This window comes from Heterocephalus glaber, unplaced genomic scaffold (genome assembly GCF_053883595.1).
Source record: "Heterocephalus glaber isolate CG9 unplaced genomic scaffold, H.glaber_assembly_v1.0 deba00001429, whole genome shotgun sequence".
In the NCBI taxonomy this organism is placed as follows: domain Eukaryota; kingdom Metazoa; phylum Chordata; class Mammalia; order Rodentia; family Bathyergidae; genus Heterocephalus; species Heterocephalus glaber.
In genome coordinates this window covers 10,272,942-10,294,490 of record NW_028258294.1, presented here as the reverse complement: position 1 = coordinate 10,294,490, position 21,549 = coordinate 10,272,942, and the positions used below count along the sequence as shown (strand labels likewise).

Sequence of the window (21,549 nt, the reverse complement as noted above, 5' to 3'; positions counted from 1 at the left end):
TTTAAATATATATATTTATTGGTACATTTTAGGTATAAAATACATTTACATTTAACATTGGGTGTTTGTACCAGAATATGATGCATCTTAGTTTTTATTTTTTCTCCCATTACCTGTGCACCCTTCACCCCCTCCACCCTTCGCTATCTACACAGAGTTTGATTCCCCCTTTTTTTTTCTCATAATTTTTTTCTTTCTCTTCTTCCCTTTCCCCTTTCCCTTCCACCATCCTCAAACCCTTGGACCCTTTCTTATTTCAAATTATCAATTACTCATTTTAATCATTTTCATCTTTATTTACACTTTCAATTTCTCACACTAGAGAAACTATTCGGTATTTATTTCACTTACGAGTATGGCCTCAATATGCATCCATTTAGCTATAAATGTCTCTAGTTTCTCGTTCTTTATGGCTGAGTAGTACTCTATTTTATAAAAAAAACCACATCTTCTTTATCCAGTTTCCAGTCGATGGGCATTTGGGCTGTTTCCAACCTTTAGCTATTACAAACTGTGCCGCTATAAACATAGGTGCGCATATATCACTGTGGTATGATTCTTTTAAATCTTTGGGGAAGATACCCAGCAGGGGAATAGCTGGGTCAAATGGGACTTCCAGTCCTAGTTCTTTGAGGTATCTCCATACTGATTTCCACAGTGGTTGCACCAATCTACATTCCCACCAACAATGGAGAAGGGTTCCTTTCTCTCCACACCCATGTCAGTATTTGTTATTGGTTGATTTCTTGATAGCAGCCATTCTTTGTGGGGTGAGGTGGAATCTCAGTGTTGTTTTCATCTGCATCTCTTGAATGACCAGTGATGTTGAATATTTTTTCATATATTTACCTGCTGTTTTTACTTCTTTGAGAAATGTCTGCTCATTTCAGTTGCCCATTTTTGAATTGGGTCTTTGAATTTGGGAGGTCTGATTTTTTTCAGTTCTTTATATATTCTTGATAGTAGACCTTTGTCTGAGATACAGCTGCTAAATATTTCTTCCCACATTGTAGGTTGTTTCTTAGCTCTGTTGGAAGTTTCTCTTGCAGTGCAGAAGCTTTTTAATATGATGAGATCCCAGTTGTTGATTCTTTGTGCTAGCTCCCGTGCTAATGAAGATTTGTTCATAAAGTCTTTTCCTATGCCAATGTCTTCAAGAGTTCTACCTAACTTACCTTCCAGCAAGTTTAGTGTTTCTGACTTAATATTTAGATCTTTAATCCACTTCAATCTTAGTTTAGTGTGCGGTGATAGGTATGGGTCTAGTTTTAATCTTTGGCAGGCTGAAATCCAGTTTTTCCAGCACCATTTATTAAAGAGGCTATCTTTCCTCCAATGAGGGTGGTTGGCTCCTTTGTCAAAGATGAGATGACTGAGTATGTCTGGAGTTTTTCTGCATCTTCTAATCTATTCCACTGATCTTCCGGTCTGTTTCTTTGCCAGTACAATGCTGTTTTTCTCACAGTAGCTTTGTAGTATAGTTTCAAGTTGGGGATTGTGATGCCCCCAGCCATGTCTCTGTTGCCTAGAATTGCTTTTGCTATTCTGGGTCTCTTTTTGTTCCAAATGAATTTTTGTATTGTTTTCTCTAGTTCTGTGAAGTATATTGTTGGAATTTCAATTGGCATTGCATTGAATCTATATAGTAGTTTTGGAAGTATGGCCATTTTCACTATATTAGTTCTTGCTACCCAGGAACAAGGGATATCTTTTCATTTTCTTATATTCTCTTCAGTCTCCTTCTTCAGAGTACTGTAGTTTTCAGTGTAGAGGTCTTTTGCTTCCTTTTTTAGATTGATTCCTAGATATTTCATTTTTTTAGATGCTATTGTAAAAGGAATTATTTCCCGAATTTCTCTCTCAATGGGTCTGCTATTTGCATATAAAAAGGCTATTGTTTTTTGAGTGTTAACCTTGTATCCAGCTACTCTACTGAATCTGCCAGTTAGGTCTAGAAGACTTTTGAGTGAGTTTTTTGGGTCTTCTATGTAAAGTATCATATCATCAGCAAATAATGACAGTTTAACTTCTTCCTTTCCTATCTTTATTCCTTTTATTTCTTTCTCTTGTCTAATTGCTATGGCTAATATTTCCAGAACAATATTGAACAGCAATGGTGATAGTGGGCATCCTTGTCTTGTTCCTGATTTTAGTGTGAAAGTTTTAAGTTTCTGACCATTTAGTATGATATTGGCTGTTCGTTTTTCATAGATAGCCTTAATCAGGTTGAGATAAAGACCTCCTATTCCAATTTTCTGTAGCATTTTTGTCATGAATGGGTGTTGGATTTTGTCAAATGCTTTTTCTGCATCTATTGAGATGATCATGTGGTTTTTGTCCTTGACTCTGTTAATATAGTGTATTACATTTATTGATTTACGGATGTTGAACCATCCTTGCATCCCCAGGATAAATCCGACTTGGTCAGGGTGTATGATCTTCTTGATGACACTCTGTATTCTGCTTGCCAGTATCTTGATGAGAATTTTTGCATCTATATTCATCAGGGAGATTGGTCTGTAGTTTTCTTTTTGGGTTGGGACTTTCCCTGATTTTGGAATCAAAGTAACACTTGCTTCCAGGAATGAATTTGGAAGCCTTGCTTCCCTTTCAATTTCCTTGATGAGTTTAAATAGTAGTGGTGATAGTTCTTCTTTAAACGTCTTGTAGAATTCAGCAGTGAAGCCATCTGGACCTAGGCTTTTTTTTGTTGGTAAGTTTTTTATTACATTTTCAATTTCACTCATTGTAATTGGGGTGTTTAGAATTTCTATATCATCTTCATTTAATTTTGGTGATTCATATGTATCTAGGAATCTGTCCATTTCTTCTGTGCTTTCCATTTTATTAGAGTACAGGTTCTCAAAGTAGGTATTGATGATTCTCTGGATTTCTGCTGGATTTGTTATGGCTTTGCCTTTTTTGTTCTTAATTGCATGTATTTGAGCCTTTTCTTTCCTTTTATTGATAAGGTTGACTAAAGATTTATCAATTTTATTTATTCTTTCAAAAAACCAACTCTTTGATTCATTGATTTTTTTTGTATCATTCTCTTAGTCTCCACTGCACTGATTTCTGCTTGGATCTTTATCATTTCCTTTCTTGTACTAGCTTTGGGTTTGTTATGCTCTTCTTTTTCTAGGAGCTTGAGGTTCTGCATTAAGTTATTTAACTGAGTTTTCTCTGTTGTCCTAATATGGGCATTCACTGCTATGAATTTCCTGTGTAGAACTGCTTTCATTGTGTCCCACAGATTCCTGTATGTTGTACTGGCATTTTCATTTACTTGTAGAAACTGTCTAATTTCTTCTTTAATTTCCTCTCTGACCCATTGGTTGTTTGGGAGGGTGTTGTTCAATTTCCATGTGTTTGTGGGTGTTTTGTGGTTTCTTATGTTATTGATCTCCAATTGTATTGCACTATGGTCTGATAATATACAGGGGATAACTTTGATTCTTTTACATTTACTTAGATATGTCCTATGAGCTAGCATGTGATCTATTTTGGAGAATGACCCATGTGCAGCTGAAAAGAATGTGTATTGTGATTTTGTGGGGTGGAACACTCTGTAAACATCTATTAAGTCCATTTGTTCAATAGCTTCATTTAGTCTTAGAATTTCATTGTTAATTTTTTTCCTAGTTGATCTGTCTATTTGTGATAGAGGGGTGTTGAGGTCCCCCACTACAATTGTATTAGTGCTTATTTGGTTTTCTCTGTCCATTAATATTTGTTTTGTATAGTTGGGGGCATTTGTATTTGGTGCATATATATTTAGGATTGTCATCTCTTCCTCTTGGATTGTTCCTTTCACAAGGATGTAGTGACCATCTTTGTCTCTCTTAATTAGTTTTGGTTTGAAATCTACTTTGTCTGCAAATAAGATTGCTATGCCTGCTTTTTTCTGGGTTCCTGTTGCATGGAGAACTGTTTTCCATCCTTTTACTTTCAGTCTATGGATTTCCTTTTGAGTTAGGTGTGCTTCTTGTATACAGCATAGTGCTGGGTTTTGCTTCTTAATCCATTCTGTCAGTCCATTTCTTTTGATTGGTGAATTGAGGCCATTAACATTGATAGATATTGACTCATCCTTGCCATGATGTTTTATTCTTGTTGGCTCTTTTCTTATTTCCCCCCCTTTCACTTTAGTGTCTTACCTTGCGTGGTGCCTTGTCTCTGCTGGGCCTCATGGAGTTGTGACCTTCATTGTCTTTTTCTAGGATATTGGTTAAAATTGTTTGGAGTGCTGGTTTGGTGTTCATGAAATTTCTCAGGTGTTCTTTGTCATGGAAGTATCTAATTTTCTAATTTTTGAAAGATAATTTTGCCAGATACAACAGTCTAGGTTGGAAGTTTTTTCTTTTAGGGCTTGAAATACTTCACTCCAGGCTCTCCTTGATTTGAGGGTTTGTGTTGAAAAATCTGCCGTGATTCTGATGGGCTTTCCTTTGTAGGTGATTTGCTTCTTTAACTGCCTGTTGAATTTTGTTCTTCTGTTAGGTTTCTGGGATCTTGACTATTATATGTCTAGGTGTAGATTTTTTTTTGGTCATGGCCAGTTGGAGTTCTATATGCCTCACTTATCTGTATGTCCAACTCTCTACCTCTGTCTGGGAAGTTATTTACTATTATTTCTATGAACAGTTTTTTTATGCCTGTTGTACTTTCTCCTGTTTTTTCATGGACTCCTATGAGTCTTATGTTATTCTTCTTTGCATCATCTAGCAGCTGTTGGATTGATTTCTCATAGTCCCTTACTATCTTTAAGAAATCAGAATTAATTAATTCTTAATTCTTAATCAGAATTAAGAAATCTCTGTTTTCATGGTCCTTTACCGCAAACCTGTCTTCTATATCTATATCTATCTTCTATATATAATGTTCTAATATAAATATTAATATTAATATTCTAATAAAATCTTCAGATTCTCTTAGTCTGCTCTGGATGCTTTCAATGGAGTTTTTAATCTCCTGAATATCTGTTTGAATCTGTTTCATGGATTCCATTTCTTTCTTATGTTGAGCGATCATGTTTTCCATTTCTTTCTTATGCTGGGCATTCATGGCTTCCAGCATGTTTCTGGTCTCATCTATTTTCTTATCTGTTTCTGCTCTAGAGCTTCTAATCATGTCTTTCACTCTGCTCACCATGTCTGTATTTATCTGGGAGATTATTTCTGCTTTGAAATTTTCTAGAGCCTCATGCATCTGCTTTGTTACTTCCTGTGCCATCAGTTCAGGGTGTCCAAGTGGTTGCTTACCAGAGTTTTCCACCTCATTTCCCCCAGAATTTCCTTTTTGTGGTGTGGAAGCCTGCGTTTGTGCCTTGCTTAAGTGTCTTCTCATTTTTGTTTTTGGTACTGTCCTTGATTTAATTCCTGGGTTGATATTTCAAGATTACTTAATGTAGGTATCTTTGTTGCTTGTGTTTAAAAACCCTTGTGAAATGATTCCTTTTCAGAGGTGTCTTCTAGACTTTTTTTATTTTTTTATTTTGAGTCAGGGTCTTAACAAACTTCACAAGCTAGCCTTGAACTGCAAACTGTGTAGCTGGGTTTACCACACCCAGTTATAGATTTATTTTGTAATTTAGTAACACCATAGACATCTTTCCTTGTCCATATATTTTTTTAATGGCCCTATGACTTTAATTTAGGGCCTATGTTAGGCATGCATTCTACTACTGTGCCTTGTATATGTTACTTTGTCACTGAGCTACATACCCCCAGCCACAAATCTCACTCTTTTTTTTTTTTTGTACAAATCTCATTCTTATTCATGGGTGCCTGGGTTCATTTTATAATAAAATCTGATGTATTAAACCAACTTTCTTGGATAGAACATTTGAGCAGATCTAATTATTGGTGTAGGCTTTAGTTTTTCTCTGGACTTATTCCAGAATAATTTTGGCATAGGGTGAAGAAATAGTTACTCATTGATTCAAATTTTTTAACATTTGACAGTTTGCTGTAAAAACCTCAGAAATATTATCTATATTTCTTGTGAATATTTATTCCTACTTACATGTGGTAGATTGACAGGAAGAGAAACACTTTGGACCTAAAACATGGTTAAATGTCTGGTTAGTTTGTCTGATTAGGGGAGTTTTTTTCTCAGCTCTTAAGAAAGACAAGATTTAAATCCTATCAAATATCTTTTCTGACCATAGTGGTATGAAACTAGAAAGCAATAATGGAGAAAATTGGAAGTTCTCAAATATGTGGTTATTAAACAACATACTCCTGGACAACCAATGGATCAAAGGAAAAATCAAAACTGAAATTTTAAAATCTTGAAACAAACAAAAATGGAAACATAACATCCTCCACAAAACTAGTATTAGGGATTTAACCTGGGGTACTCTACCACTGAGCTACACTCCCAGATTTTTTATATTTTATTTTGAGACAGTGTCTTACTGAGTTGCCAGAGCTGGTCTTGAACTTGCAATCCTCCTGTCTAAGCCCTCTGAGTAGCTGGGAATATACATATGCATCATTGTGTCTGGCAACATAAAAAAATTATAGAGTGTAGCAAAAGCAGTTCTAAGAGTAAAGTGTATAGCTATAAATGCCTATATTAAGAAAAAAGAAAGATGTCAAGTAAGCAACATACCTTACATGTCAAAAACTAGAAAAAGAAGAACAAAATAAGCCCAAAGTTAGCAGATAGAAGGAAATATTGACATCAGAAATAAGTGACACAGGGGATAGAAAAACAAAAGATCAATAAAACTAAGATTTTATTTTTTGGAAAGATAAACAAAATTGAAAAACCCTTAGTAGATTAAAAGAAAAGAGAAACAAACAAAACTTTAAATAAAAAGAATACTACACAAATACAAAAGATCATAAAAACTACTTTGAACAATCATATGTCAACAAATTGGAAGACCAATAAAGAAACTGATAGATTCCTAGACTCATACAGCCTACCAAAACTGAATCACAAAGAATTAGAAAATCTGAGTAGACTAATAATGAGAAAGATGATTGAGTTGGTAGTCAAGAACCTCCCCAAAAGGAAAGGTGTAGGACCAGATGGCTTTACTTGTGAATTTTACCAAACATATAAAGAATTGATGCCAACCCTATCAGAAAATAGAGATAGACAAAACCAATGTAGTCAAAATGGCCATACTTCCAAGATTGCTATACAGATTTAATGTAATCCCTATCGAAATACCAACAGCATTCTTCATAGAACTGAAGTAAACAATCCCAAAATTCACATGGAACCAGAAAAGACCCAGAATAGCAAAAGCAATCCTAGGTAACAAGAGCAAAATGGGAGCCATCATAATCCCAGACTTGAAGTTATATTACAAAGCTACAGTGATTTAAAAAAAAACACACACACATGGAACTGGCATAAAAACTGACATGAAGATCAATGGACTAGAAGAGGGGTAATTCAACTATTTGATTTTTGACAGCAAAGCCAAAAACATACATTGGAGGAAACTTTAATAAATGGTACTGGGAAAACTGGCTATCCACATGAAGAAGATTCAATCTAGACCCATATCCTTCACCATGTACTAAACTAAAATCAAATGGATTAAAAAACTAAATGTTAAAACAGAAACACTTAACCTGCTTGAAAATAAAATAGATAAAGCTCTTGAAGACATAGGCATAGGCTGGGACTTTCTGAACAGAAGTCTAATTGCACAGGAAATAGTACCAAGAATCAACAAATAGGATCACATCAAATTAAAAAGCTTCTGCACAGCAAAAGAAATAATCAACAGAGTGAAAAACAACCTAAAGAATTGGAATAACATATTTTCCAGCTATTCCTCAGACAGAGCACTAATAGCTAGAATATATAAAGAACTCAAAAAAATTAGAACCCCCAAAATAAAAAACTCAAACAAAAATGGGCAAGTGTATGAATAGACACTTCACAGGCAAAAGGACAAATGGCCAGTAAATACAAAGATAAATGTTCAACATTGCTGGCAGGTAGAGAAATGCAAATTAAAAGAATACTGAGATTCTGTCTTACCCCAGAAAGAATAGCCATTACCAAGAAATCAACTAATAACCAATTCTGGTTAGGCTGTGGAGAAAAGGAAACCTTTGAACATTGGTAGTGGGAATGTAAACTAGTACAACCACTATGGAAATTCGTATGAAAAGTCCCCAAACTAAAACTAGAAATTAATTTTGAACCAGCTATTCTCCTTCTAGGTACATTCCCAAAAGAGTTAAAGACATCATATTACAGGGATATATGCATACTCATGTTTATAGCAACATAATTCATAACAGTTAAATCTTGGAAGGCAGCCTATATGCCCATCAACAGATGAATGGATTTTAAAAAATGTGGTATTTATGCACAAAGGAGTACTACTCTGTCATAAAGAAAGATAAATGAGTTATTTGTAGGAAAAGGGGTGCACCTTAAGATCATAATGTTTTTTTAAAGATCATAATGTTAAGTGAAAAAAACAGACACAAAAACACCATAAAAAAATTGGTCACTTTTCTGTACACTAACAATGAGCTGAGAAAATAATGAAAACAATCCCATTTACAGTAGCATAAAAATCTTAGGAATAGAATTAACCAAGGAGATAAATGATCTGTAAACTGTAAACTATGAGACATTGAAAAGAGAAATTAAAGAAGACATAAATAAATGGAAGAAAATCCCATGGTCATAGATCAGAAAAATTAAAATTGTTAAAGTGCCTACTACCCAAAGAAATTTACAGATTCAATATAATTCCTTTCAAAATTCCAATGGCAGGCTTGGAATGTAGCTCTGTGGTAGAAAGAACACTTGCCTGCTCCTCTATACAAAAAAAAAAAGGGACATTCTTCATAGAAATTGAGAAAACATGGATGAAGGAGTAGCTTAGTGATATAGTGCTTGCCTACCATGATTGAGGATCTGGGTTGAAATACTCAGCACCACACACAGACACACACATGCATGCACGCATGCATGCAAGTTGAAAAACAATTCAAAAATTCTCATAGCACCACAAGGAACCCTGACCAGCCAAAGCAGTCTCATTCTGGAGAAAAAACAAAGCTGAAGACATCACATTTTCCAATTTCAAAGTATATTACAAAGTTATATTTGTCAAAACAATATGAGATTGGCATCAAAACAGTCACGTGGACAAATGGAACGTAACAGAGCCCAGAAACAAACACACACATATATGTTCAAATAATATTTGACAGTGGCACCTTGAATACACAATAGGGAAAGAATAGTGTCTTCACAAATCATATTGGGGAAAGAAAACTGAGCAACCATGTGTGAAAGAATGAAAATGGGCCCTTATCTTATACCACTCACAAAAATTAGAATGTAAGGCCTGAAACCATAAAACTTCCAGAAGAAAGCAGATGGAGAACTCTCCCTGACCCTGGTATTGGCAATGGGGGGGGGGGGAATTATGACATTAAAAGTACATATAAGCAACCAAAGCAAAAATAAATACATGAAACAACATCAAACTAAAAAGCTTCTGCACTACAAAGGAAATGATCAACAAAATAAAAAGACAATCTGCAGAATTCAAGAAAGTATTTGCAAACATGTCAAATGTCTAGTATGTGAGATATATATATGTATATAATATACTATATATACACACATATACTATATATACCATATACACATATACATATACTATATATACATGTACTTATATGTTATATAGTATACAATATAGAGGAATTCTTACAATTCAATAGCAAATAATAATAACATAATTTAAAATGGACAGGAGAACCAAATAGTCATTTCTCCAAAGAAGATATACAAATGATCAAACAGGTACATGAAGAACTACTCAACATCATTAAATACCAGAGAAGTGCACATCAGAATCACAATGAGATATCACTTCACAACTGTTAAAATGGCTATTATCAAAACAACAAAAGGTAACAAAATGTTTTGTTGTGGAGAAAACAAATCCTTCATCCATGATGGGAATGCAAATTAGTACAGCCACTATGGAAAACAATATGTCAGTTCTTCAAAATATTAAAAATATAACTACACACAATATGATCTAGGTGTTCTGGGCATGTAACCAAACAATGTGAAATCTGTGTGTCACAGAGACATCTGTACTCCCATGTTCGTTACTGCATTACTCACAATGGCCAAGACCTGGAAACCACCTAAATGTCCATTGATAGATAAATACATAAAGAAATCATAGAATACATGTATTATCCACCCATAAGGAATACAAAATCCTTCCATTTGTGATAACACGGATGAACCTGCAGGATATTGTGCTAAGTGAAATAAGCCAGACAGAGAAAGGTCAGTTTTATTTATATGTGGAATCTATAAAAGAAAAAAAATCAAAATCAAAAACAGAGTAAATAGAGTACTTTTTTCACTAAGTTGCCCAAGGGGAGCACAAATTGACAATACTCCTGCCTCAACCTTCCTCAGTGCTGAGATTGTGGGGGTGAGCCACCAAGCCCAGCTCCCAAGGCTTTTAAAAGGGTTGGAGATGAGTCTGTCAGTAACCTTGACCAACATGAGTAATGGCCAGTACATGAACTGCACAGAGATTATGATACAAATTTATCATTAGATCTCTAAATTTTATAGTAATCACTATTCTAACTGTATTTGAGGTCAGAAAAATCAGGAACATAGATAAATAGAAGGTGCTAGATAGATAGATAGATAGATAGATAGATAGATAGATAGATAGATAGACAGGGGAACCAAGCAGAACAACCTTGAAAATTCACCTTTGCCATTTACTGTTATGTGAGCATGTTATTGACACTCATAAAAAATAAGAGATAGTGATTATAAAGTATATAATGATTAAAACACTAAACTATAGTTCTCTTTCCTCCCTATATGCTAGCTTTTAAGTGTACCTAATTTTTTAAACCATGCAAGCAGCACCATTCCTATCAAGGGTCAGCTGATGCTTCTTATTTCTATAAATATTTGGTCATTCACTTATTCATTTACTGAACAAACATTTATTGACCAATCATTATGTGCCAAGCATTGTGCTGGGTACAGGGGACACAGGGATGAAAAAAACCAAAACAAAACATGAGTTCTGCCCTCCAAGGGCTGAGATGAAATTTGTCCTTTTTTTTTTTTTTAATTGAAGGAGCCTTAAAGTCTGGATTTTTTTTTCTGTATTGAAGGATAACTGTGTGCCTCTGGGCATGTTGGCACACTCCTGTAATCCCAGCTACTCAGGAGGCTGAGGCAGAAGGATCACAAGTTCGAGGCCAGCCTGGACAACTTAGTGAGACCCTGTCTCAAAATATATATATTTAAATATACATATATATTTTTAAAATATATATATATATATTTTAAAATCTAGGGATACAACTCAGTGATGAGGTTCAAAGCCCAGCACAGAAAGAGGAAGAGGAGAAGGAGGGATAAGAGGAGAAAAAGGGGGAAGAGAAGGGAGGAGAGAGGAGGGAGAGGAGAAAAAAAAAGGGAGAAAGAAAAGAAGAAGGAACAGAAGGTCACATATTGAGGGTCTGAATGAGATATGATCCAAGGAGTCAAGGGAATGGTCTTTAGGATCTGAAGGGCTTCATATACTGGGATATAACTTCTGTAGTCCACATCACTACAAAGGGAGCAGCTTTGTAAATAAAGCTTCCCAAAGTAGAGAAAGGTTGCCTTGTGGTGGAGAGCGCTCTATCACTGCAAGGAAGAGTTCTGGCAGAGGTTGAAAGCTGAGCTCTTTGAATTCCACACTGGGAGAGAAGGCTGAGGGTCTTTCATTGAGCTCCTATGTGTGCATAGTTCAACAGCATGACTCTGTCCTGGGCTTCTACCCCCAAGATGGCTAACAAGTGGGGCTACTGGCCACACCAAGTGATGTGAGTATGGGATGCAAAAACAATACCTGTTCAAAATGATCTCACCCATCTACTTGTTATGGCTTGTGTTTAGATGTCTCTCCAAGGCCTTATGAGAATGAAGTGGTGCTATTTTGGAGGTGGCTGAATCTAGCATGTGTGATGGATTCATGGTGGGGCTAGGCCCGAGGGCACTGGGATTAAGAGTGTGAGTGCTACCCATCTTAAATAGTCTGAATAAGATAAAGGGGGCAGAAAGACACTGTTAAGGTCCCTTGTTCCCTTAGTTACCACATGGGCTCTGTGAGCTTTCTCCTCTGTGATGCCCCTCCCACTGTTCTTGTTGCTTGGCTACAGACTGCCATCCATGAACTGTTGCTGCTGTGCCACTCGGACTTGGAGCCAGCCAATTATGGACTAAAACCTCTATGAACTGTAAGCCAAATAAACCTTTCCCCCTTTAACTTTGAGTGTCAGGTATTTTGTCTCAGCAATGAAAGAAAAGTAATTCTGCCCCAATGCCAGAATTTCCCAGTTTCTTATTCTTTGGCTTTAAGACAAGAAGGTCCTTGTTTGAGTGTAATCAGTTCAAGAAAATGCTTAAAACTCCAATAGGACATTTCAGATGAGATCGGGTGCATTCAGGTGGCATGGCCATAGACCAAATAGGACATTTCAAAGAACACATAAATGTATTGAAGAGGATCCCGCTGGCAAAATGTAGAACAATTCAGAAAGAAATGATAATAGAATGTGATGTCATAAGAAAAAAATCCATGAGTTTTAAAGATACTAAGGAAAAAAGGGGTGGACAGGTACATAGAAAAATAGTTCTTCTTTACAGAAAGCCAGCTAATAAATTTAGAAGAATGACAGATTTGAAAAATGACCATTTTGTAGCCATCTGTGAAATAACTAATATGAGTGAGGCTCATTAGCAAATACTAAAAACTATGTATCCACTGTTGCTGGTTAGTTACATGGTCTCTAAATATTACTTCATAGATGATTTATCAATAAAAGGGAAAAGGAAAGACATGTCAGACATCACCCATATGATCTAACCCAGCTTCCCAACCACAGGACAAGCTCACCACATTTGCCTCCTGAAGTGGTGAAACATGGAAGCACCACTTTTGCAATATTTTTGCCACTATTCTAAATAAACTTAGAATAGGATTCTAAAATATCGTCATGAAAGCTCACAGCCCCCCCAATAAGAGGTAGAGAAATTTTGCAAAAGGAGAACTATAAGACATGACAATCAAATGCCATCAGCAATTGTTGTTTAATTTTGCATTAAAACAGGAAAGGTCATTTTGTGGACAGTTGAAGAAATTTGAAGATATACTATGTATTAGAAAATAGTACACCAAAGTTAAATTTCAGGGATAGATAATGTAGTTGTGTTGGTCTTAGGAGAAGTGTCAAGATACTCGTCTCGTTACTCATCTCCAAGGTTTTCTTATCTCCTGTAGCAGCCACCTGATTGCTCCACACTTGTGCCCAACGCCCAGCCCCCAGTATCTTCTCCATGGCAGACTTTCCCAACTGAATAGGGAACATCACCCTGCTTCCTAAGCCACCCTGCAACTTCCCACTGCCCTTGAGTTTCTGATGTCATGACTCTGCTCCTGTCCAGCTCCCTAACCTCAGTTCCTAAACCTTCCCCAGTGTTTCAGCACTCTGGCTGCCTTCCTGACCTTCAAGCATAGCCATGCTCAGTGTCACAGAGCAGCTTTTTATCTGTCGTTTCCTCTATTTGAAATACTGTTCTTCCCTTTTCTTTGCAAGGCTGCTTCTTCCTCCCCTTCCTTGACTTTTAGGTCTTTGTTCAAATGTCATTTCCTTAGTGAGGTCTTCTCTGACCGTCTAATGTTGGGTATCATCTTCTTTGGCCACTATTACCCTTATTCATCACCTTCAAAGCACTGTTATTATCTAATATTTTATGTCATTTGCTTATTGAGCCCTTGTATGTCTCCCCTAAATGCAAGCTAGACACAGGGAAACTTGTATCTTGTCCACCTTATAATCAGTGTCATCACCAGAACCTCAAGCCACTGCCATATAATAGGCACTCAGTAAATGCTTGTGAAATAAGCTAATGAATTAAATAAGTTGACTTAAGTTCATAAAGCGTGCCCAACATTTACCACCCCATCTTGCAGGTCAGGGTGTGTCACTGTACATTCCTCACTCCGCCATCAATGCCACTGTACAAGAAGACATCCTGCTGTCAGTTGACTACTACTGCCACGGGGTGCCCACCATCGAATGGAAGTACACATCCAACTGGGGCGAGCAGAAGATCGTGGAATGGAAACCAGGGACTCAGGTTAACATCTCTGAAAGCCACAAGGACAGAGTCTGCACCTTTGACAATGGCTCCATCCAGCTCTTCAGTGTTGGCGTGAGGGATTCTGGTTACTATGTCATCACCGTGACAGAGCACCTGGGGAGCAGCCAGTTTGGCTCCATCGTGCTGCATGTGTCTGGTAAGACAGCCCCAGGGACCCAGGGCCCTCTGAACTGTAAGTATGAGTGGCCTAGTCGTGATATTAATTTCTTTTTCTTTTGAGTTTTTTTTTTCTTTTTGATACTGGGGATCGAACTGAGGACCTTGCCCTTTCGAGGCAGGAGGCGGCACTACTGAGCTAAATCCCTGGCCCTATATTAAAAGAGACTTTACTTTCCTCTCTCCTTCCTCACCTCTAGAGATCCGCTATGAAGACCTCCACTTTGTTGCTGTCTTTATTGCTTTACTTGCTGCTGTGGCCGCAGTGTTAATCAGCCTCATATGGGTTTGTAATAGGTGTGCATATAAATTCCAGAGGAAGAGGAGACACAAACTTAAAGGTAACCTTCTGGGTCTTGTGATCATCTGTTCATGGTTTGAGGTCACAAGTGACACATGTTACTTATACCAATAATACCTTATGGCTGATTTTCAACTTGTTGACTTGACTTTTGCTTTGCAGAAAGCACAACTGAGGAGATTGAGCTGCAAAATGTTGAGTGTTAGCTAAGGCTGGGCCCAATTACATTCCTACCTCAAGAGGAAAACATTTTCCAGCCAAAGGAAAAACACAGCCAATTTACTCTACAGCTTCCTGTAGTCCTGCCATTCAACCCATTCCTGATGGGATAGCCTGAAGGCAACAAAGTTGACTGCATGAAGTTGGAGACCATGGATTGGACAAAATCAATTCTAGGGATTGCACTGGTTCAAGAAGAAGAGAGACTGAGGCTTTCAACCAGGAGCCCTGCTTGGCTACAGCTTCAGGATATGCTAACCCGTAACCAATGGCATAGAGCAAGCACTAGCTGTTGCTCATGACACTGGCTTTGACCCCAGGCATGGCCTATTGGAGAAGTCCCTTTGTCAGGGACTCTTGATGTGCAGCCAGCCCTGGAACACTCTCTGTGCTTTTGTGCTCCTGTCTGCTCTGCACACTACTGTACCCTCCAAACCCCTTTCTCAAATCCTACCACCACTGCTATGGGAGCTCCTGAGAAAACCTGAGGCATTTAGACAATCTGCTGCCTCAGAAGCAGAGGTAGAAAGAGCTTTGGTGGTGAGAGGATGCTATTGTGCTGTAGTGATTTGCTCAGAGGTGAGGCCTAGTACCTTGGAGCTTTAGGAAGAGGAGCTCAGTATACTCGGGGGCCAGCTTTGAATGCAGAGAATAAGGACAATATGCTTTCTCTTCCTCTCTTGTTGTGAAATTCATTGCATTTTCCCTCTCATGGCCCAACCTTAGGCCAATGTGAAGAAAACAAGGCTCATCTCCACTATGGGCAGCCTCTGACCTCCCGGCAGAGTGATGCCTGTGTGGAACCTGAGCCTGCAGAGTGGGTGGTACAACTGGAACATCAGTAATCTTGGGCTTCAGATCTGTCTCTCTCTGTCACCAACACTTCATGACTCCAGTCAAGCCCTTGCTCTCTCCTACTTGGGTTAAGGAACACTTGGCCATCACCTACCTCACAGTAAGTGTATCAAGAGAAGCACACAGTATGCCTAGAGCACTGTGAGCAATTTAAGAAAAGCATGAGAACTCTTCAAGGATCTAGAAAGCTGTACTGGAAAATACTGTACCAAATATTGGAAATTAAAATGACCTGAGTTATTGTGGTTCCAGCTAAGTGTAGAGATTAGGTTTTAGCTGCCATTTCTTGGTCACAATGTTTACCCAAAAGTTTTCCATCCCAACTTCCATTTGGCAAGCTCTAAAAGCAGGCATGAATTTGTTTTTTGTTCTCTTTTTTTCTCTCCAATATTCATAGCTACAATTAAAGTTACTACCCTGATTATGATGGAGGTTGAGGTCACTACCTGTGTTCCCAGGCCTCAACTGAAAATTCACATGTGTAAAGGTGAAGAAGTGCTAGAATATTTCTTTCTCTTTCCTTTCAGGTCACCGATGTCCTTATCTTTTCCATTTCCCATGTGGAAGGTAAAGGGTTATCTGGAGAAGTTTGTTAGAGGCCTTTCCCTAAATAACAAAGCCAGAGCTACAGGAAGGGATCACTTGGAGTATTCAGGCAGGAACTAGCAGTATCTGGAGAAGGGCTCCAAAGGCATACTTGAATCAAAAGTCAAAAGAGCAAAGTTTACACAAGTGACATGTACCTCTGGCACCTGACACATAGGAGATACTCTCAGGCCATGTCCTGTGTGCACGCATGCAAACTTGCATGCCTGTACTCCCTCCACAGGCAGCAGCCAGAGAAGCCAGCCCTGTGCCAAGACAGTTTCCACGTGTTCTGTGAAGAATCGGGGTGAGGAGTGCTTGAGAAAAAGGGGATCAAGGATGATTTGGTTATGTTTTTCTCCTCTTTCTCACAGAAAGCCCAGCAGCATGAGATGTGTTTGGAGCTGGGTAGCTGCTGGAGTGTATGCCTCCTCACCAGAACTCTACTTTTCAGCTTGTTAGCAGTCAGGACTAGTAAGCTTCATCGTAAAAAAAATGGAAAAGGACATACAGAGAAGGCCTCCATGGGCAAACTCAGATGCAAATTAGATTGCTCCCAAAGAATCTCAAAGTTTCTATTTTTTTGAAAAGAGGATTTATTTATGCATTTAAAAAACTCTTTAACTTTTAAATTCCAGAGGCTGAGGTTTTTGTCTTCTATTTAAAAAAAAGAGAGAGAATATTAAATCTCTCAATAGATTGGCCAGTGTAAAATTGTTGTGTTTCAAGCTGTGAAAAAAATTGTTTTAAAAAAATGAATGAAATAAAACATGAATATAAAGCCCTGGTCTCTATGTGTACCCAATCCTGCCAAGAATTCTTTGGATGATGGTTCCACTCAGTGCAAAGGATCATAAAACCCTCAACAAAGCCAGGGTCTGGCACATATTTTAAATGACAGTGGAACTAATCACATTAGTTCTAAATGCTTTTTAGCAATTCAGAAAAACAGTACTTTATTAATACCACCATATTCCCTGCATTGTAGCCAGAAAATCAGTTTGAAACTTGTGCTTCTGGAATATTAGTTGATCTCCATAGAGACTTTTGTCCTTCTGGAACAGGGTGAAGACTAGGATGTAACAGTTGTACCACCAAGTTCAGTGGTGTATAAGTTGCCCTGCATAACACACATACTTTATCAACACTGTCCTCTCAGAGAGTATCATCTAAGAATCCAAGAAGGTATATGTTGTTCTTTCTCATTTCATGGTATTCTGGGTGTGCAAGCAGAGTGGGAGCAGAGAACCCAAGTCCTATGAAGCTCACTGTAAGACCGAAGGCCTTACCAAATGCTCTGAGGAGCTGACTGCAGCGAAGAACACCCAGGAAGGAACACACCGGACAAGTTGGAAAGTAAAACAGACCTTTATTAGTCTGGCCAGACGGCACTCCCAAAGCAAAGTAGCTTAGAGAAGCAACTGGCTCAGAGTCCGAGGCTGTTCTTATAGGGGGTTGAGGGGGAAGTTAACATATAGAATTAAAGAAAAGGGACAAAGGTTAGTGGTCGACTGTCACGTATTGATGGTCAGCAGACATTTGCAGCTTGTTCTATAGATTGTGGTGTCCGGAACATCAGTTCTGGGCAGACAAGGAGTTGAGTAGTTTAGTTTGGGACTTTAGGTCTGCTACAGATTTTATCTAGTGTCCCAAAACTAACAAGCATCTTTATCCATTAACTCTCAATCACAGTTGGGGCTAGGTTTTATGATTACAGAGTTATGCAGTCCCACACCACAAAAGATGGTGGATACCTTCAAGCACTTCAGGCTTACTCTGATTTGAAGCAATAGCACACAAAGTTGAGGAGCAAAGCGGTGAGAGATCAGTCCTGCCCAATGCAGAAATGCGGAGACAAGGCCTAAGGGAGGGCACCATTCAGAAGAGCTGATTAAATGTAACAATAGGTAGAGGAAAAGAGGCAGAAGAGAGAGCCCAGGTGTGAGCGAGGGCCCTACTATAACAGGACAGACTCCCAGGGATGCAACTCGAAGGCACTATCTTTGACAGTGGGGTGGGGGTGGGGGGATACTGGGGGAAGTGGAAACACTTACCCTTGCCAACCTCAGAGTTTACATAGTTGGCATAGGTTTCTTGCACCCAATTTTCAGGGAAGCAAAAGATACTTCTCTCGTTTATTGAAAACAGAGCAAATACTTGTGATCACCACATATGTCAGGCATCAATGCAGAACAGGATTAGGGAAATAGAACTGAACAAATTAAAGACAAAGGCAGGGAGAAATAAATGGGAGAAGTAGGCCATAGAGCACGGCTTTAAAAAAATAACTGGAATAAACCCCAGTCTTTATATTCACAAAACACTCATAGCTTTCATATACAAAACATTTATAAATGGGAAAACTGGACATTCTGAAATGCTTTCTCCTGGTCATAAAGTTGACATCTTAACTGTTTTTCCATCTTCTAATTGCTTGACTCTTAGAATCACAGTTGCTTAATGTTTTTTATTTGCATACCATGTTAGAAACCACCATTACCAACCTTATCCAAAGCTTTGAGATTAGCTCAGAAGGTGTCCTTGTCTCCCATTCTATGCAAGGGAACAGTTTCAGAAGGTAAGCTTGCCAGGCTCACACAGTTAGCCAGTAACAGAGCCAACATCCAGATGTAGCTCTTTTGCCAACCTGTTAAATACTTGTCAACGAAGTAATTGGTTTTCTCCTGTCTCCTTAGTTACACAGCATATCCCTCCAGATCCAGGTAATTCAGACTGAAACATCAAACTGGCAAAAGTAAATAAACCCAAGGCGCAAGACTTAGTATAAAAACTAAGCTGTTGTTTCTCTCGCATTTGCTTCAGTTCCTAGGATTTTTTAGATGGGTAATGGCTATTCCCTAGCCAGTGACATAACTGAACAGAGAAAGGAGAACTTATGCTCTTGACAGTCTTCAGTTATCTGCTCTGCTCAGATGGCGTTTAAAATAACAGGAGAGGGCCGGCGATTTAGCTCAGTGGTTCCGCCGCTTGCCTCAAAAGCACAAGGTCACGAGTTCGATCACCGGTACCAAAAAAAAAAAACCAGGAGATAAAATCTGTGCATGGCCCTTACCCATTCTAATTATTGTGCTGATCCATAAGCTTTTACTTATTTATGAAAGGATAAGCATAGAAACAAAGCATTCAGAAATTTTTATATTTGATAGCAGTACTATGCATATGAAAATCAAATAAAAGTTTTTTTATATCTTAAAAAAAAATTGGAAGGGGGTTCCAAGGGTTGAACAAGGCCTTGTACTGAGCTGTTTCCACACCCCCTTCTGCAGTACTAGGAATTGAACTCAGGGCCTCATGCATGCTGCTGAACTACATCCTTTTGCTTTTGAGACAGGGTCTCACTGTTTGCCAGGCTAGCCTCATCCTCCTGCCTTAGTCTCCTGAATAGCTCAGATTACAGGCATGTATGACCACATCCAGTTAAAATTTCATGTTTCTAGTAATTAATTTTTATTGGCTTGCCAAAGCAATTAAAAAGAGAAAAATAAAAACATGGCACACATCTGTGATCCCAGTATTTGGGGAGGCTGAAGCAGGAAGATCACAGGTTTGAGCCCAGCCTCGGCAATTTGATGACTGTCTCAAAATAAAACATTTTTAAAAGGCTAGGGTTCTTTTAGCTAAATTGAATGATCCTAAAATGTCTGAAAAAGTGCCAGTCTCTGGAAAGCACATTCATAGAAGGTTGCCTGTTTGTCTAAAAGCTCCTTTGTCCACTTCAGTGCATGAAGAGAGCTTGCCCTTAAATAATGAATGGGGTGTTGTGTGTGTGTGTGTGCGCAGATTTTGGTGCTATGGCTGTGTAGATATGCCTTTAGATGTTACTTTAGAAAACCTAAATTTAAAGGAAATGAACCTCTACTACCTCCTCTTTGATGACATCCCAATTTGCAGCATTCACTGTGCTGTATTTGCCAGTAACAACTATCTTGGGTTTCTTTGGTAATTGTAATTTCAGATGTCACTCACTACATTGTATACAATCAAAAGGAAGAGAGAAAATATGATAATCATTTTCACCTAATTTTTTCTTCTACCAGGAAAATGTAGGTAGCCATGCAGGGGTAATATCTGCTTCCAATACTGTGACATACAAAAAGCCCTTCTAATATTCTACATTGAGACAGAAGAGAAACGTTGGAATCTCTAATGAAGCAGCTGTGTATTTATGAATACTAATGAATGAAACTGCTTGGTTTGCCTTTTTAAAAAGGGGGCCAGGAGGTGGGATGTTACTTAGTGCAAAGACCCTAGCTAGGTTCAATCTCCCATACTGCAAAAAAAAAAAAATCCCAAACCAAAAACACCAAAAAGTAGTCCTTCTGTGAAAATGTGTTATTTAGCATACTAGTACGAGACTTCAGAATCATGTGAAAAACTTGTGAGTAGAACTATACAGATTAGCCTATTAGCCAAGGCAAATTTTGTGGGCCACCACAATTTTTGAAGCACTAGATTTTAAATAACTAATGAAGATTACACCAATTCTTTTTAATTTCCATGATAGAAAAATGCAGTGTTTGTATATGGGTGTGTATGTGTTTTTTTCTTTTTTTCAGTGCTGCAGATGGAATCCAGGGCCTTACACATGCTAGGCAAGAGCTCTACCAATGAATTACCCACAGCCCAAGATGCAAACAAAAGCACAAAGATTTTTCTTTAAAGCAAGCTCCATTTTTTCTTTTAAACCCAAAACAAGAGACATACAAAGGATTTTATTAGTATGGAGTTACAAATCATTAAAGCTAAATGCTTTAAAAATCGAAAGCTTCACTTATAAGACCTTACCATATGATATTTTCAGTGATACCAAAAGGCCCATAAGCCTACATCTTATTAAATGGGAATTTTTCAGGCATACTTTAGGATTGGGATATTATTTCCAAGAAGTGCAAATATGTTACTTAGAAAAGGCAACCATTAATCCATTTCTTTTTTCCCCTTTGAGAAAACAGAGGGATAATGGATAAGACTTCAACTGCAGGAGGTAATCCAGGGCCAGGGTGGGGAGGCTGGGAACAGCATGCACTGCCCACGTAGGTGGGAGAACAGACCAAAAACCAGGAGGAGGCCTGGTATCTGCTTTCTTCTGTGCCTTCAACTGTCCCTTCTGAGGAGCTCTTACCTCTTTAGGTTAGAACCAAGGCAGGCAACAAGACACCCAAGGAAAAGTACTTCACTCACTAAGAATGAGCACACTGGAGAGCCGT

At 38.1% G+C, this 21,549-nt stretch overlaps 1 protein-coding gene across 4 annotated transcripts in view; it reads left to right on the top strand.

Annotated features, from left to right (window-relative positions):
- The window catches only part of Vstm5 (V-set and transmembrane domain containing 5), a 47,054-nt gene extending 30,172 nt beyond the window's left edge, over positions 1 to 16,882 (top strand). The window contains exons 2-4 of one of the 4 annotated variants that reach the window (XM_004838042.3): positions 14,015 to 14,341; positions 14,562 to 14,702; positions 16,696 to 16,882. In XM_004838042.3, the coding sequence (XP_004838099.1) occupies positions 14,015 to 14,341; positions 14,562 to 14,702; positions 16,696 to 16,712 (485 nt within the window). In that variant the 3' untranslated portion in view covers positions 16,713 to 16,882. Of the gene's footprint in view, positions 1 to 12,200; positions 12,279 to 14,014; positions 14,342 to 14,561; positions 16,270 to 16,695 lie in introns of those variants that run through there. The other 3 variants (XM_004838041.3, XM_087212287.1, XM_087212285.1) reach the window with 3 other exon arrangements.
- The last annotated feature ends 4,667 nt before the right edge of the window (positions 16,883 to 21,549 follow it).